Source organism: Halichoerus grypus, chromosome 1 (genome assembly GCF_964656455.1).
Source record: "Halichoerus grypus chromosome 1, mHalGry1.hap1.1, whole genome shotgun sequence".
Taxonomy (NCBI): domain Eukaryota; kingdom Metazoa; phylum Chordata; class Mammalia; order Carnivora; family Phocidae; genus Halichoerus; species Halichoerus grypus.
In genome coordinates, this window is record NC_135712.1 from 148,605,324 (window position 1) to 148,623,164 (window position 17,841).

The window sequence follows — 17,841 nt, forward strand, 5'->3', positions numbered from 1 at the left end:
CCTAGGCCAGGTGGGAATGAGGGAGGAAACAACAAACAAGAGCCAGAGTTCTCAGGCCCCGGCCACCTGTGCTCTGGGCTCCAAGCAAGACCTCTCCCCAGCTGCAGCTCTCCAAAGCACTGTCATCATAGAACATGCCTTTCACTAGGAGGGCTCTATACATACCCAGATGCTAGCAAAGCAGGCCACGTACTGCAGACGTCGGCACAGAGGCTTTGCAAACAGGGACCTGGTTTGTTGTCTGTGGTTGTGCTCTTGAAACAGGGCCCAGCTCTGTGGGCAGGGATGGGTTTTGAACATAGGGACCTCTGCAAAGAGGGAGTTAGAAACAGGCTATGCAGACAGAGATCTGCAGCCAGGGATGGCCACTGGAGAGTGACAGGTTCTGCAGACAGGCAAAGGTTCTGCTAGTAAAAGAACAGATTTGGCAGCCACGGAAAGGCTCTGCAAACAGGCTCCCGAAATGAGACAGAGACACTTACTGCAGAGGAAACAGGGTCTGCTGATAGGGATAGGGACAGGTACTATAAACAAAGCTTTGCAAACAGGAACAGTGTCTTTAGGCAGAAAGAGGTATCCCAGACAAGGACACCGACAAACTCCAGAGACAGGGATAGGTTCTATACGCAGGGCAGCTTCTGCCATAAAAGCAAATCTAATACACAGGGAAATAGGGACAGACCATTTAAAAAGACGGTTCTGAGGGCGCCTGGGTGGCTCAGTTGGTTAAGCGTCTGCCTTCGGCTCAGGTCATGATCTCAGGGTCCTGGGATCGAGCCCCACGTCCAGCTCCCCTGCTCAGCAGGGAGTCTGCTTGTCCCTCTTCTCCCTGCTCCCCCTCTTTCTATCAAATAAATAACATCTTAAAAAAAAAAAAGACAAGTTCTGAAAAAAAGACCCTGAAAAGAGCCTCTAGACACAGGCTCGGAGAGAAACAGACAAGAGGAAGTTTCTGCGAACTCGGGACAGACTGCACACAAGCATGGTCTCTGAAGACTGTGATAGTCTGGAGCAAGCAACAGGCTTAGCTAACCTGAGAGGGCTGGGTGAATCAAGCATAGGCACTCTTAAATTCTTGAAACAGAGCTGAACTCTTAATACAAACAGGCCCTATGAACAGCCACAGGCTCTGCAAACAGTGACTTCGCTCCCTTAGCTCCTGCAGTGCCCTGTGGTTCTGAGTGTGCGTAGGAGAGCAGCATGGAACGAGGGGTATCTGGGGAAGGAAGGGGCTCTCGATCTTGTTACATCGCAGATGACTCTCAGCTCCCCCAGGCTTCCCTGTAACACGCCTTCAGAAACCTCTGTGGGAGTTTTGCTCCTTCCTTCGTCCATGGAAGTTCTTTCTCCATCTAACCTAAGTCCCACCTGCTGCAACTTTTGCTTCTTGCTGCTGCTTTGCCCAATAGACCCAGAAGTCACTTCTCTCTGAACTTCTCTTTCGTAGTGACCCGAGCATGGTGTGAGCTCCTCTCCCCTCCCCACTCCTCTCCAGTGGTAGGAACCCCCGTGGCTCGCTGGCCCTGCCTGAGGAGGGCAGACTAGGGAGGAGGAGACTTAGAGAGTTAGAGAATCAGAGGCATACTGTGACTCATGCACCTTTGTCTAGGGGCCCCTGAGGGCCGGGCTCAGGCCCTGGTGAGCTCATAGGTCACCGTGGGAAATTCCCCACCCTCTCAAAGAGGGCCCAGGTGGCTTCTGGAAGCAGGGAGGAGGGGGCTGCCCAGAGCAGGGCGGGCAGAGGGGCAGTCCTGCCCGGGTTAGAGCCACCAGCTAAGGCTCTGGAGAGAACAGATGCTGGAGGTCCAGTCTCCGGCCCTAGAGCAGAGGGCTCCCAAGGCCAGGGGCTTGTCCTAGTGTTTGCCGCCAGCTCCCAGCCGCGCCACCGCCAGCAGGGACTCAGTGACAGCCGCTGAATGAATGAAACCTGCTGCCTGCTGAGTGAGGGTGGATGGACAGCGGGGCCACCGTGCGCTCTCACTGCGCCGAGAACTGCGGTTACAGGATCTGCCTGTCGCTGTGACGGTGACGTGGGTGACAGGCAGACACGGGACCGTGTAAAGCTGGTCCCAAGCAACAGAAAACATGAGATGGCACCGAGTGACAGGCATAGTGACATTCAGAGGGGATGGACAGAAGCAGTGTCCAGGGACAGCAACCAGGACACAGGTGGGCAGTGGCCAGAGGTATAAACTAGGGGCTGTAGATCAGGTAACAGTGGGAGTCAGGGACAGAGTGACAGGAAGCCTGGCTGGCCACCACACTGTGGTCACCAGGGACCCATGGGGGAATGGACAGTCAAACTGGAGACCAGAAGTTTGCGACGGGGCAAGATTCACTGGGCGGGGTCAGCATCACCTGCGGGGGGCGGGAAGGGTACCCCAGATCCAGTTCCAGCCCGGGGAGCCAAACTCTTAGGCTTCCAGGGCCCGAGGCCCTCATCCCTGCGTAACCTGGGTTCTAGGGGATGGGCCAAGGGATTCTCACAGGGATCCTCTCTCCCCTAACACCCCTGTCTTCTCAGGCAGTCTCCTTCTCCCTCAGGGGGGCCCTTCCCTTCCCCGAGTGCCGCCTCTAAACTGCCAAGCCCTCCCATCCTAGACACCCTCCTTCCCCCGGGGAACTCCCTTCTATCCTACTCTGCATGGCCCACCCCCACCCTGTGTCCTCTCCCTCCTGAAAGCCCCCTGCAGCCCAGGGCCCCCTTCTCTCCTAGATGCCCAGTTCCTTCTCTGACAAACCCGTCTCCCCCCTTCCCTGTACCCCCTCCTTTCCTGGGGCCCCCTCTGTCCGCACTGGGCATCCCCTGCCCCCATGCCTCTTCCCCTCCAGCCCCCCTCTCTCTGCCTTTCCTGACCCCTTCTCTCCCCCAGAGGTTACTCCTCCCCCCGTCCCCTGCTGCACCCCTTTCCTCCCCCAATGCCCCCTTGCTCCCCTGGCCTCCCCTTCTCTCCCCTGAGTTCTCCTCACTGCTGGGTGATCCCTTCCTTCTCCAGATGCCCCCTCCTTTCCTGGGTTCCTCCTCCCCCTGGGGGCACCCCCCCCTCTGGGGCCCCAGTGGCCACTTCCTCCTTCTGAGGTACCTGTGAAAGAGCTGGGCACCCCTGACTCGCAGCAGCCCCTCCCAGCTGATTCCGGAGCCCCCTCCCTGCCAGGCCTACCTGCTGGAAGGTGCTCTCTTTCCCGGCCAGTGGGCAGTGCTGGGCCTGTCCCCCAACCTGCCCCTGCACTAGAACTCAATCCCTGTTCCCGCCCAGCACGACACACCCCACCACCTGTGGGCTGGGCTTCAAACGTAGTCAGTCAGTCAGTCAACAAATATTGACCCAGCTCTCTGAGAGCCACCCCTCCCCAGGGCCATGGCTGGTCTGCCAGGCCTCCCCACTTGGGTCCTGGTGGCCAGAGACAGCGGGGCTTGGAGGTCTGGGCTGGTCTAAGATATGGGGTGTGGAATATACTGTGACTTTCCTTCTCTGACCCCTGACCCCCAGAAGGCCAGGCCACTCCAACAAACTTTAGGAGGAAGGAGGACCAAAGCTGTTGGGGGTGGGGGCGGCAGTCTGTTTCTGTGAGACCCAGGTCACTTCAGGAGGTGGGGGAGGTGGCCAGGGCTCCCTCTAGCATCTCTGCTGTCCTTGCTGCCCCCCATTTGGGCTTGCTGCCCAGCACAGCCCTCCCCAGGGAGCCCCGATACCCATTGTGGGAGAGGTCAGTCCAGCCCTTGCAGGGAAGACACCCTTCCCACACCTCGGGCTGCTCCCTCCTTTCCTCCCTGATTGTAGGGTGGGGGAGGTGCTGAAAATAGAGCATTCCAGAAACTCCAGGAACAGGGCCACCCCTTACTTTAGGCCATTGGCCTCAGTTCTAGCCACAGAGCGTCCAGTGGGACTCCTCTGCCAGGACATACTGGCCCCAACACCCTTTCCCCATGTCCAGGCCTCAGCCCCACTGCTCCCTGTCACAGAGAGGGGGTGACTCCAGGAAATCTGGGTCCACCTGTGCCCTGTCGGACCTACTGCCAGTATGTGACTGTGGTTAACAGAATTAATAGGTCCCCATGCGTGAAGGGACGCCTGCGTCCCAGGACGGGTGGTTAGTCCCTGTGTGTGTCTGCCCCTGTGTGTGAGAGAACACTCTGTTCCTTCATATGGTGGTGTGGGTGTTTGCCTCCGCCTGAGCATGCCTGTTTCCCTGACTCCTTTTGTCCCCATGTGCAGCAAAATCCCATGTCCTCACTTCTTACTTCCTCCCTGCAGATTCTACCCGCCCCACTCCTGTGCACTCTGCTTGGCCTTTGTTCCGGAACTCCCTGGAAATGGCCCTTTCCTAGTCCTCAATGCCCACTCTTGCCACAGCGGATGGATGGTTGTATGTCTTCACCTCACCTCCCTCTTAGCACCCAGGGACCCCACTGGCCACCTCTTCCTCCAGAAACAGCTCACAGCCCGAGTGTTTTCCCCACCTCACTGGCCACTCTGCCCTCTCCGTTGGGGCCTTCAAATGTCAGTGGGCACACAACTCAGGCCTTAGCTCCTGTCTCTTGTCTGTTTTCTTCCAAGTTCCAGTCCCCAGGCTGTAAATGCCAGGGGAACACTAGTGTCTCCTCCACCACGGACTCCCACTCCTTCCGAACCCCTACCCCCCGCCCACCCTTCATCCTTCATCTGTCTGGTCACATCTGCCCTGGTGCATCTGACCTCATGCTTGACATCCGGGTCAGGCCCCTCAGAGACCTCCTCCGAGGCCAAGAAATGGCAAGAACATCCAGCTGTTAGCTCAGGCCCCACACCTGAGGGCCATCCCGGGTTCCTCTCCTTCCCTCTCATGCACAGGGTGGCCACTAGCCAGTCTGGTTCATCCAGGAACCTGAACTTGGCTGGGCCTCCCTGCCCTGCCCCAGCAGCCAGCCTCTCACCAGTTCAGCCTGAACCTCCCGCTGTGTCTCCTGGTCTCTTCGACCCCTATGTCCGTCCTCCAACAGTAGCCAAAGGGATCTCTTAACCACAAAGAGATCACACTATTCCCCTGCTTTAAACCTTCCAGTGGCTTCCCTAAAATAAAGCCCCAAATTGCCTGTCCCTCTGCCGCATCTCCATTCACTCTCCCCATTCCTCATTGTGTTCTAGCTACAAATTTCTCATTGTCCCTTAAGACACCAACCTCATTCTAGTCTCTGGACCTTTGTACTTGCTGTTACCTCTGCCAGAAGCCTCTCCCCTAAATCTTCCCATGGTTCCTTTTCTGCATTCTGGCCTCAGCCCAGATGACACCTCCCCAGAGGGGCCTTCCCTGACCATGGTAGCTAAAGCAGTGCTCGTCCCAGCCACCCACCACTTTCTCATCCTCCTCGTGCTTCCAGAAGCAGATAACCTTACTCATTTGGGTCCTGGCTCAGTGTCTGTGTCCCCAGCTGCGATGTGAGGGCCTGGTGGGCAGAGCCTCGCTCACTGCTGGACCTTGCGTCTAGAATGGTGCCTGGCATCTGACGGCTGCTTAAGAAATATCTGTTAATGTGCTCCTGTGGTCGGTGCCCTGATCACCTGGACCCTCTCTGGGCCCCTTCCTGACACGGAGGCCAGGAGTTGAGCTTTCCTCAGAGTCAGGCTCCAGCCCCAGCCGAAGTGCCGCCTGGCTGCGTGACTCAGGACACATTTCTCAGGCTTCTTCTGAGCTGACATGTCCTCCTGTGAGAAGGCAGGGGAGGTCGCATTTTGTGAGCGGGACACCCCACCTGGTGCAACCCAGCCTCCGCAGCGCAGTGCGGGGCACAAGGACCTCTCCAACGTCCCTCCCCAGAAATCTCTGGGTCTCTGGAATCCAGAAGATTCTGGATGGGCTCAACTGCCCCCCTCCAGAATGGCGGGCACCACCTTGTACCTGTGATCCCAGGCCCAAGAGAGACGGCAGTGGGCCCCAGGTCGGGGTGGGGGGGTGGAGTGGGCGGGGCGGGGCAGATAAGCAGCACTGCTTTGTGTCTGGTGTGGACAATCTCCAGCTCATGGGATCACATCCATGACACAGAGAGAGGAAACTGAGACCCAGGGTAGTGCTCACAGGCAACTAGGGTCTTACAAGGACCAGGGGATGCCCAGCCTCTCCCTCCCTCCTCCCCCAGAGCAAAAAGGGAGCCCCGCCACCCCCTCCTCCTGCTCAGCCAGCGCCGCCCTGGCTGTGGGACCCACTCGTCCCACTGACCCTTCCCGCCCTGGGGGACCCTGCGGCCCACCCCACCCGCCCCTGGCAGGTTCGCAGGCTCTCTGTCGCTACTTTGTTCCTTCCGGGCTTATCTCGGAAGGCCCAGCCCGCTCCGCGTCAATATTGACAAAGGCGTGGGTGTGGCCCGGAGTGGGCGGGGCAGACGCTGGGACCAGCCCCGCCCCTTCGGGCCCCGCCCCCAAGGGGCCTAAGCCCGGGTTCTCACGTGGCTGTCCCAGCTTTCCTCAGAGTCCCTCCCAGACAGGTGCTGCACACCGCCCCTCGCGGGGACCAGGCCCTGCAGGGGGGTGCGACCCTCCGGAGAGCGGACAGGGCGGGTGGGGGGGCGCGAGGGGGGTAAGGCCTGACTGGGGTCTTGGATCGCACTGCCTGAAAACATCCTGGCCCCACGCCTTTCAGGAGAGCAGCCTTAAGACCATGTGCCCCCCCCATGTGGCTGCAGGCCGCGGAGGAGCAGTGACACGGTCACCGGGGCCCAAGAGCGGCTCCTCGGAAGTCGCCGTGGTGGGAACCGCTAGGGCCCGAGGAAGTGGAGTCTGTTGCTGTACCCTCCGGGCCACCACTGATGGGCCTAATGGAGTCAGAGGACAGCCCAGAAAAGAGCCCCAGGTCTCCGCAAACAAGGAGGTGTCCCTGCTTCGCTTTCCCGCGGCTGGGGATTTGTCGCCCTGCCCCGTGTGCACCCACCCCATGGAGACACCGCTTGGGCCAGGATAGAGGGGTGGGGGTGGCAAGGCTCGGTTAGGTTGGTGGGCAGTGCTCCCATGTGAAGTGGGGGTATCCACTCTGCTCCCCACCTCAGTGTAAAAGCAGGGAACTGTCAGCTGCGTGTGGCTCCTATTAGGCCCCCCTCCTCGCTCCTGCCTTGGGAAAGGCTCCCAGTGACCGTGTGGGGTTTTCTTTGTAATTTTCTGGGTTTCCTGACCTTTTAACGATGAACACGTATGGCTGGTCTTTCAGGTAAAGCAGTACACGCCGTTTCCCCTGAGCCCTGCCTGTAGCCCCTTTGCCATACCTGGGTATCAGGCCTGAAACAGTCTGGGGACTTTCTTTTCCTCCATTGCCAGTCAGAACAGGGGTTCTCAGCCCTTGCTGAAACTGAGTAAAAATGTGATGCCCACTCTCAGGGTTTGGGGTTTAAATGGTCTGGAGTGGACTTAAGGGATCTATGTTTTTAAGAGCCGTCAGGTGATTCTAATGGGCAGTCACAGCTGAGAATCACTGAGCTAAGAGATGGAGCTGTAATGGAAGTTTGGGAAGGAAAACTGGAGCCCACATACCCTCCTCCATCCCACATATCCTCCTCCTGAGTGCTGGGGGGTCCAGTATATTCTCCTTGGAGATCAGGTGCTGCCCATGCCAATTGTGGCTCTGGGCCTTGAGTGGCCTGTTGACCCACGGGCAGTCCCAGCACAGATCTGCCAGGTACACATTCCAGTTGCTCGGAGGACTCTGCCACCAGCCCCCAGTGCACTCCCCATCCATTAGCTCAACAGACTATCTTCGCAGGCTGGCTTTCCCCAGCCACTCCTCCCCTTCCCTCCCTGGCTTCCTGTCCATTCTCTGGTCCTGAATACAGACGGTCTGTGCGCAAACAAGAAAACATCCGGAGGTGAAATCCCAGTATGCCCAAGTCCCAAATAAGTGGCCTCTTGATGCTGTGTTTCCTTCCCACCTACTCAGAGGATCTACGTTCACGGGGACACCTCAGCTCCAGGGGCCGCCACAGTTCTCAGCTGTCTGGTCGTATGCAGAGGTGTGAAGCAGTTGTGGGTATGGGCGCAATGCCAGAGAGGGCGGAAGGAGGGAAAGAAGAGGGCCGGGGAGGAGCAGAGCCAAGGAGAGACACGGAGAGAGGGGGACACAGCCTAGGAGTCCAGAACCAGGGGGAAAGCTGGGGTGACTCCTCTGGCTGGGCAGCTGCCCCACCGTGGAGAGGGCAACCTAGGGGCATGGCACAGACTAGCTGTGGGGGATTTGGGCTTTTGTCTCTGGGTAGATAGGTTTTCTGGGCGGACCCACACACTGTGTCCTATGTTGTTCAGGACGAGTATACGTGCCTGGTGGAAGCCTGTGATAGAACAGAGACTGCAAAGAATTGTCTCACCGGCCTCAGGTTTCTCATCCATGAAATGGGGAGACCTGTCTAATGAGATTGTTGACACTGGTGTTATCTGAATTAGGGATCGCCAGGAAGCAACAGTCCTGAGAGTGGTGTGGCCAGGCCCAAGGCTCTGCCATGATTCCCTAGCAGAGGGGCACTTGCCTTTATGTACAGAGGGGCTGGGCTGAGGACAGTGCCTGGAGGATGTCGCACTGCGAGAAAGCTGTTTTGGCTATCTTTACTCTTTCTAACCCTTGCCATGCTTCAGCTGGTAATCACAGCATCTCGGCCAGCATGCCCATGGGCTCTGGGTTTAGGTACCATACTCCACACACAATGCCGGTGGCTCCCATGGGGTGGGGTGGGGGGCTGCACGTGGAAGCCCGTGGGCAGCACCGGAATCCCGGTCCAAGGAGAGTGAGCCACACCGCTTCTGTCTGCAGGGCCTAACATTGGGCAGGATGGTCCTCCAGCATCCCCGGGGGTCAAGGTCGGTGGCTCCTGGGATGCCGCGGCCCTGCTCCCATCCACCCCAGCTGTGCAGAAGCGGGAGCCCCAGGAGCCCGGAGGCGCGCCGGCGTGAGGCCGTGCGGGTGGAGAGAACAGAGCGGAGAGCGAGCGGAAAGAGGCGCTGGCGCTGGAGAAGCAGTCCATCCACAAGAGGGCGCAGTTTCACGTGTTTATTTTTGGCAGGAAGGAAATCATTGCAAACCTCCCGGCGGACAATGCTCGCCCCTGGAAACGTGCACATTCCACATGTAGTATTTCCCAAGTAATGCTGGCTTGTTTGTCACATTCAAATGTCCAACAGAAACCCACGACTACCCAGGCACCAGAATCTCCACTACCGGGGGGTGGGGGGCGGGGGAGGGGTGTTAGTCTGCAGAGAAGCTCCCTGGAGAACCGACAGGAACAGACACCATCAATTTTACAGTGAGACAGGAACAGAGGCAGCCAGTAAGACTTTGCTCAGGTAACTGCAAGCACTTCAAGCCACCCCCCCCCCCGGACCCTGGCTTGCCAACTGTCCATCACAGCACCTTTTAAAAGCAGAGGCACAAACGTCACGAGTGTTTGACCATATAGGGCTGCTTGGTTCTAGATTTTATTAGAGAGCGGTCTTTAAAATATAGGGTTGTAAAGTGTTGCCAGGTTATAAATTTACAGATTCCTTTTTTTATACCAGAAGTTCAAATGCTGCAACCATGACAAGTCAGTGTCATCAGGGCCTCTTTGCGTCTCCAAAGTCACCTCATCAAAACTGCAGTGTCAAAGGAGCTTCCCCACCAACCATCGGGGGTGACAAGCGGTGTTCCTCCTTAGGATACAGATAACATTGTTTACAAACAGCTAACGGGTGAAGCCACAGACCAACACATAGGATTCCAGAGCAATGGAAGACAGAGCAGTGACCACCTCAGATGGGCCCGGGCACCGCCACCCAAGGCCCGGCCAGAGATGTTGTCACATCATAGGAGCCCGAGTCCATGACCCAAGATCTCCTGTCCCAGATCTTAATATAAAAAATACTTTCCAGGAGACTATATTTTAACCTGGTACGCAAAGGACCAAGAAACTCAGGAGGCTGGGTTTCTCTTTTGGTTAAAGAGTGTGTGTGTGTGTGTCGGGGGGGATATTTTGGTAACATGGGAAGCATATGGCACAGAGAAATAGCTAATGGGGTTCATTAGGTTTTAAAGCCCACAATTTAATAAAAGGTAATAATTAAAAACAATACCCGTATTTACCTTAAAAAACATAAACCCCAAACATTCATCTCATTTCTTGGCCTTATGTTAGAATTCTATTGCTTCATTTACATGTAGATGATTAAAAATATATAGAGAGATATAGATATTCTGATTATGTACATAAAGCAGAATCAAGGGCTAAAATAAAAATTTTGGCATTTTGGAGTGTGGTCAACTAAGGTGCACAGGGTCCAGAAGGCTCGGGGGGGGGGGCGGCCTGCTGGTTCCCCCCCCCCCCCCCCAGAGACAGTCTGTGTCTGCGATGGCTGGAACCGGGCTCCATCCCCAACAGCCGTGCAGTGGTGCTCGCGGTTTCAGGAACTAGTAGGTGCAGTGTCTGGCTCAAGCTCGCCAGCGTCTTCACTCCATCTCTCAGAAGTGGGACACTGTTCCTAGGTTCGATTCCCCTGAAATACTCTAGAATTTCAGTCCTCTCTGCCCTCTGTTCCAGAGAAGAGCGCGTGATGCCGGCAGACAAGAGGGCAGGAGGGCGGGTCGAAGGCTGTCCCCAGGACTGATTTCTGTGTGGATTTCAACACAGGACAGACACCTGACTGCAACATTCAAGAACATTTAAGGCAGCGGGTCATTAATGACTAGTTTTCCAAATCAAGGTTTAGGGCACGTGCAGATCTGCCACATGACTGCCGTTCTCTGTGGTAATGCCTACCATGGGGCGATTTTTACCGCGACTGGCATGGGGATCACTGGGTTCTGCACACTCAGAATGCTGGGGCGCCTGGCTACCCCTGAACACTTCTCTTCTGAATGCACGGCAGTCCACAGCCCAAAGTGCTGTTGGGAGGACGTGATTATTTTGTGAACGAAAGCAAGAACAAAATTTCACTTCGACGCCCATCTTCAGACTTGTTAGTGCCGGTCGCTCCCACCGGAACTCTGGCGGAGGCCCACCCCACAGAGGACTAAGGCAATGGTGCCGACACGAAAGGGTTCTTTTAGATTATTTTTTAAGAGCAATACTTTATAGACTGTCTTGTCAAACAAGGAACATGGCACTGCTTCAAACAGCTCCCTGGGAAAGGCTGCAAAGGAAGCCCCAGCCCAGGGAGGGCACCCCGCCTCTCCTGGCTCAGGGGGGTGAGTTCCACATCTGGACAGGTTTCCCCAACCCCGGCTCAGAAAATAGACTGTGCTTCAAAAGAGAAGACCAGGAGTGGACTTGGGCCACATCAATGCGGTGGCTGGTTGAGGCCGCACGTTCTCAGGGGAGAACAGTCGGCTCATCACAGTAGCTGATGTTGGGGGACATTCAGAATGAACACCACGCCTGTGTGGTGCGCTGGCCCCCGTGTCTTTGTTCCCTCCCAAACTCCCGTGGCCAGTGCCCGGGAAGGGATGCGGTTGGTGCAGTCTGCAGTGGGGGCTGAGGGGGGACACCTACGTTTCTGACCCTGTCCAAGTCTGCAGCTTAGCAGGGAGCAGATTCTGAGCATAGGCACAGTGGCAAAGAACAGTGTAACAGCCGCTGGTCAAATCCATTCGGTGGCAGCGCGGGAGCAGCAAAGAAAATTCCCAAACAGCTCCGTGTGTATCCAGCTTTTGGAAAGGAAAAATTTAAAAATCAAAACACAGATTTTTTTTTTTTTTTTAAATATCCGGGGGTTTTGATGCTTCTTGGAACTGCTCTACCCAGAACGACAGCCACAGAACGAAAAACGTACAGAAGTATGGCAGTGGTGTGAAAGCAGAGGTGATGGTGCCACTTTTCCAGGGGGAAGTGTGACCGCAGGACACGACTGTCACCACCCGAAGTGACAGTGATACTATAAAGGTATCCACTGTCTCCTAAAGTGTCGAGCCGCGCAACCGCAGACACATTCCAAACCGGGTCCGTGCTGAGCGGAGACGCTGCCACGGTCGCCGAGGCTCCTGGCGGGAGCCCGGCCCTGCGGCGCGTCACCGGGCGTCAGAGCACTCACACCTGCTGGGGGACAGGCTTGTAGGACTCACCGCCATCCCTCGCCCCCCTCCCCAGGTTCTAGAAAATTGTCATATTCGTCTTTTTAGAGAATCTAAGACAATAAAAGACTAAAAGATGTCTGGAAATATGTTGTGTAGAAAAATTAACTCTCGGCTTAAAATAACATTCAAAAAGGCACTTCATCCTGTAGGAAAGAGATTCTGAGTTGGGTCAGCTGCTCCGAGCTGGGGTAGAGAGGGACAGGTTGTCTGCTTGGAGGAGAGGGCCGGGGGGACAGTTGAAAGGAAGTCTGATAAGATTTCAAGCTTGTTTTTTTTTTTTTTCCGTTTTTTTTTTTCTTTTTGGTATGTTTTAAGAAAAGCAAATCCAGTAAAATGCATGTCCCTTTATGAAATTTGTTAAAAGAGTTCATTTTAAAATAGTTGTTTCTGTTCTTAAAAAAGAAAACAGGTAGGTGTGGCCACGTGGACCTCGTGGCCTGGAGCACGGAGTGTCCTCACTTGCCGCTCCCAGGGAGCGGAGGCCAGGTGGGTCCCCGAGGCCGGAGGCTCCAGGGCGCACGGGCGGGAGGCGGACGGAGGCCGGCGCTACCTACTGCAGAGTCTGTGCAGCGTGCTGTACACGTCGTCCTCCCGGCTCAAGCCCTCAAAGAAGGGGATGAGGTCCAGCAGCTCTGTGTCCGTCATGTCATCGAACCAGGACTGCACGGGCACCTGGAAGACAGTGTGTGGAGGGGGCAGCAGAACCGCATCCAGCGCTGGGGGCAGCTCCTAGCCTGACTGGGCCCCCCGCACTTTAAAGCTTTTCTTTGGTAAGGAGGACAGGTATCTAAAAACCATCATCATCGTCATCATCATCATCATCTTGTGTGTTCTCCCGTCCCAACTATGATCGATCCAAAGCTACCTGGTTTGGGAGGAAGGCAAAGTCAGTGTATTTGCTTTTTAAGTGAAGTCTAAATGCCAGTTTGCGTGCATTTGCCTGTTTTGATTTCCTGCCACAGAAAAGCCAGCCAGGGCGCAGAATATGGGAGAGCTGGCCTTGCTACCTGCCAGTTTCAAAAGCTCTTTCCATTGTATCCAACCAGCTCCTTATACCTCACCCGGAGCCAGAGGCTACCTGCCAGCCACTGCCACCAGGGAGCCCACGAACAGGGCACAGGGAAGCTTCTACTTGGGGTCGCCGTGCCATGCTGCATGGCAAAGGGAAGCAGGGGATTTCCTCCATCCTTAGCAGTGATCACTTAAAAGCAGAAGTATAACATTTCAGGACAGTCTGAGCCATGGGCCTGGACAGGATTTACACTTTGTTTTAGAGGGTGGGGAGGGGTGGTAACGGGTGGTAGCCAGAGGTGCAAAAGAAGGGATGTAAAAAGAAATTTGCCGGGTGCCTGGGTGGCTCAGTCGGTTAAGCGTCTGCCTTCGTGATTGAGCCCCGCATCAGGCTCCCTGCTCAGCGGGGAGTCTGCTTCTCCCTCTCCCTCTGTCTGCCTGCTCTGCCTACTTGGTGTTCTCTCTCTCTCTCTGACAAATAAATAAAATTAAAAAAAAAAAAGAAGTTTGGGGAAAATCAAAGAAGTTCAAAAGTAGTATTTTGGGCCCTTTTACAAATCTAAAGACTGCTCAGAAACAAAACAATTCATTGTATAATTTAAAAATATAAACAAGGTAAGGATTAACAACAACAAAAAAAGACTACTCCTAGGGGAAGGGCAGGAACGAGGGAGAGGGCAGACATGGGCACAAGACTTCTCTAAATCAATCTCTGCTGGTGGTTTGGTGGTTTTGATGTTGGAATCATGGAAATATGTTACCTAATTGCAATAAAATTAAACAATTAAGAAAAGAAAGCAATAAAAAGTGAACCTAAGTATATATAAAGTTGGTGACATAGCCACAGAGAATTATTTCAAGTGATTTTAAAACATAGTGTCCTGCCTGTACATTTCTCCAAAAAACAGTACATGCATTTAATTGTCTTAGTAGTAGTAATAATGTTAGTACTATTATTTGGAAACTATTGAACATGTACAATAGACTAAGTCAAATAGGTAATGATGTTAATATATTTAGGAAATGAGTTTCAGCACAAGAGGAGATACAAATACAAAAACAAAACCAAAGAAATGAAATAAAAGCTGTTATAACATTGAATTGGAAAAATCAATATGAATTTATGATTTAATTTTATTCTAAAGATTACTTATATTTTAGCTCTATCCAGTATAAAGGGCTAGAAGCAAAGGATATCTCAGTAACAATGAGAATCCACCCAAATTGTGGTCTCTAAATACCATTTCCACTAATAGGAACCAGGCTCCATAGAAAAGTGGTTGATTCCAGGGCTGAGGCAAAAAATGGACAAGATGAGCATGGAACATCTTGTTGCACCAGAAAACAGGAAGCGTTCAAAGACTATTGTTATATGAAGGGATGTCCGCTGTCCAAAGGTGAACATTTGAGCATCCAAAAGAATAATAAATGGATTAAATTATAACAATAAAAAAATCCATGAGTTCATATTAATACCTAAAACAAATTCACTGGCTACTTTTGGAAGTTGCTAGAGCACCACCTCATTTCTCTGAAGACTGAAGAATTAAAAAGAACCAAGACTTTACCCTGACTTCCTGATTCAAACATTCAAACTGAATTTAGGGTAATCAAGTAGTCGATGAGGGCAAGTTTGATTAAAAAAAACCCCAAAAACAGAGTTCCAGCCAATAAATGTGGAAAAAATGATAGAATTTAGAAATCACCATTTCATAATTCTTAATGAAATAGTTGATGGAGGCAATGATCATCAACAGCTGTTCACATTTTTAGGTGAAAGGATGATGGGGAATTTGAAAACAGATGAACAGGCTAACAACACCTGAATCCAAAGACCAATTTAAAATCTTTAAAGGGGCCCCTGGGTGGCTCAGTCGGTTAAGCATCCGACTCTCGATCTCAGCTCAGGTCTTGATCTTGGGGTTGTGGGTTCGAGCCTCACATTGGGCTCTACATTGGGCATGGAGCCTACTTAATAATAATAATAATAGTAATAAAAGTAAAATCTTTAAAAGTAGGACAGCCTGACATTATATGCCTCTTGATGTGATACCATAAGTATACAATATCACCAAGATGTATTCTTTTTTTTTTAATTTTTAAAAAATTTATTTATTTGAGAGAGAGAGAGAGAGCCGAAGTGGGGTGAAGGGCAGAGGGAGAAGCAGACTCCCCGGCGAGCAGGGAGCACGATATGGGACTTGATCCCGGGACTCCGGGATCATGACCCAAGCCGAAGGCAGATGCCCAACCGACTGAGCCACCCAGGCACCCAGCCTACGATGTATTCTTGAAAAAATTGAGAAATTTGAAAAGTAGTAATCTACCTACTTGTTTAAAGGAAATATGGCAGTTAGAAAAACATAGTAAAACACTACCATAAGGCTGCAACTAGACAGATCCAGAAGAGAGGAAATTTCTATAAGGCAAATAATCAGAGTTCTTCAACAAGTAAATAGGATGGAAGAAAAAGGGAGAAGGGAGGGAGAATTGTTAAGATTATACAAGAATTAGTAGATACATTATTAACCAAAGCAGTGCTTTGACCTTGTCTGATTCTGAGTCAATCCAAATGTAGGACAACATTTTGAGATGATGGGGAAAATATGAACACAGTCTGGATATTAGATAATATTAAGAAACTGTTAGTTGTCAAATGTGATAATGGAATTGTGATTATATTAAGAAGTAATCCTTATCTGTTAGAGACAAATGACAAAATGCATTATGTTGAATTTGATTAACTCACTAAAACGAACATGTTTAAATATAACAAATTTGGAATGTTTACTCAAGTAATCACTGCGCACTAACCAAATGAATCTAGCTTGATCTCAGTTTTTTGTTACAAGTGGAGCCACAGATTTCTGGCTTCAAGGAAAGGACCCTGGGGAAGCTTTTGTTGCGTCTGAGAAGCCCAGGCTGGGGAGGAAGCCTCCTGTCCAGGGCGGGCTGCTTGAGCTGAGGGCCAGCGTGCCGGTACTGCTGAGGGCTTGGCCATCACCAGCAGGCCTGGCTGGCCCCTCTCCCCCTGGAAGCGTAGGCCAGGAAGCAGGAGGGCATCTCTCTCATGCTCGGAGAGTCATGCTGCACCAGTGAGCAGGCACTAAGGACCGCCAACGCTCCAGGGAGTTTAATGTAGGAAATGTTCCCACTGTATACTTTTAAGACATCATTACGAGGTGGAAAAGCCTGGCAGGCTTGTCTGAAGGCCTTGACTGAGGTGTTCTTATTCATTCTTGTTTAAGAACTTCTGCTGAAGAGGTCATCCAAGCCTTTTGAATCTACAGGAGTCATGAAGCCAGCTCCAGGAGGTTACTGACGGAACCCTTCTCAGTAACAGTATGAAAAAGGCTAAGATCCAGGCTCCCTGAGCACTTCCCCAACGCAGACAGCGTTCTAAGTGCTTTTCATGCTCTGCCACACTCGATCCTCCAACCATCCTACGGGTCAGCATCCCTAGAATCCCCATCTGATGGACTAGGTAAGTAAGGCTCGGTGAGGTTAAATAACTTGGTCAGTGCCAGGTACCTGCAAAGTGGCAGAGCTGGGATTTCACCCAGGGAAGGCCAAGAAAGCCAGCCCAGGTGTTTGAGGGCACAAACGTGGAACTGGACGGGGCCCTGCCTTCTCTCCCCCTAGGGCTACTTACTGCATTCTCGGGATGGAAGATGTACGAGGCAGGAGAATTGTCCACAATGATCACTTTGCTCAGCTCCCGGCCCAGGCGACTCAGGTCTTTCACGTAGTTCCCACGATGGAAGACGCAGGATTCTCTGAAGAGCCGGGCCCGGAACACGCCCCAGCGGTCCAGCAGGTCGGCCACAGGGTCCGCGTACTGAAAAGCAGGTCACAGTGAAGGCTAGGCACCTGAAAGAGCCCAGAAACCCTGGCCTACTGCAGCAAGATCCATATACTTTTCTAGAAAGGGATTTAAGTAATTGGATGTGTTTTAGGATCCTGGTTATTTTCCTTTCCATTTGTGTAAGATACCCTGGATTCTTCCATTTCCTTCACCTCTCATATCCAATCCATCAGAAATTCTTGGCAGTTCCGTCTCTTAAGAGTATCTTGAATCCACCTGCCCCTCTCTGTATAACTGGCACTGCCTGCCCTGATCCCAACCTATGTAACCTCTGCCTGGGGTGGCGGTGTGAGCCTCCCAAAGAGCCCCCTCCTCCCCCTGCATCTCCTTTGCAGCACTGGAAAACACGTCCCATCACACCACTCCCCTGCTTTCAACCCTGACTCTCGACCTGCGTCCCTGGACTGAGACCTACCCCACACGGCTGCAGCTACGTGATTTCTGCCACCTCTCGGCTCTCGCTCGTCACCTGAGCCGCACTGGCTTTGACCATGGCCAGAGCCTTGGCACCAGTGTTCCCTCCGCATGGGATCGCTGCAGGAGCCTCTCCTTCTGTCTCTTCGCCTTTCAGGTCTTGGCTTCCCCGGCCACCCGTCTGGAGCAGCCGCCTGTCCCTCCCTTTCTGGCTACTATGGCCTCACAGTGGTCTCCTTCACAAGCTCCCTCACCACCCCCAGGGATTACTGGATTTGCTCTTCCCTGGTCAGGGTGCATCCAGGCCTTGTCTGTCATGCTCACCACGACGTCCCTGGCACCCTGCACAGTGCCCACCTCATGGTGGGGGCTCAGGAAATACTAGTTTCATCACTGAATGAGTGAGCTGACTTTGAATCTGGCTCGTGTGGTATGAGGCCACACTGCCCCCTATGGGTGCTCTGGGTAGCTGGGCCAGGCCAGCCCCTGACACTCAC

The 17,841-nt window shown here is 53.2% G+C and overlaps 1 protein-coding gene across 11 annotated transcripts in view; it reads right to left on the reverse strand.

Moving 5' to 3' along the window:
* Nucleotides 1-8,986: 8,986 nt before the first annotated feature.
* Nucleotides 8,987-17,841, reverse strand: part of CTDSPL (CTD small phosphatase like) — a 113,416-nt gene continuing 104,561 nt past the window's right edge. For 4 of the 11 annotated variants that reach the window (XM_078073664.1, XM_078073652.1, XM_036094243.2 and 1 more), the window contains 3 exons: nucleotides 16,718-16,903; nucleotides 12,609-12,726; nucleotides 8,987-11,628 (listed from right to left, as the gene is read on the reverse strand). In XM_078073664.1, coding sequence (XP_077929790.1) covers nucleotides 11,501-11,628; nucleotides 12,609-12,726; nucleotides 16,718-16,903 — 432 coding nt within the window. In that variant the 3' untranslated portion in view covers nucleotides 8,987-11,500. Of the gene's footprint in view, nucleotides 11,629-12,121; nucleotides 12,920-16,717; nucleotides 16,904-17,841 lie in introns of those variants that run through there. The other 7 variants (XM_078073703.1, XM_078073702.1, XM_078073684.1 and 4 more) reach the window with 5 other exon arrangements.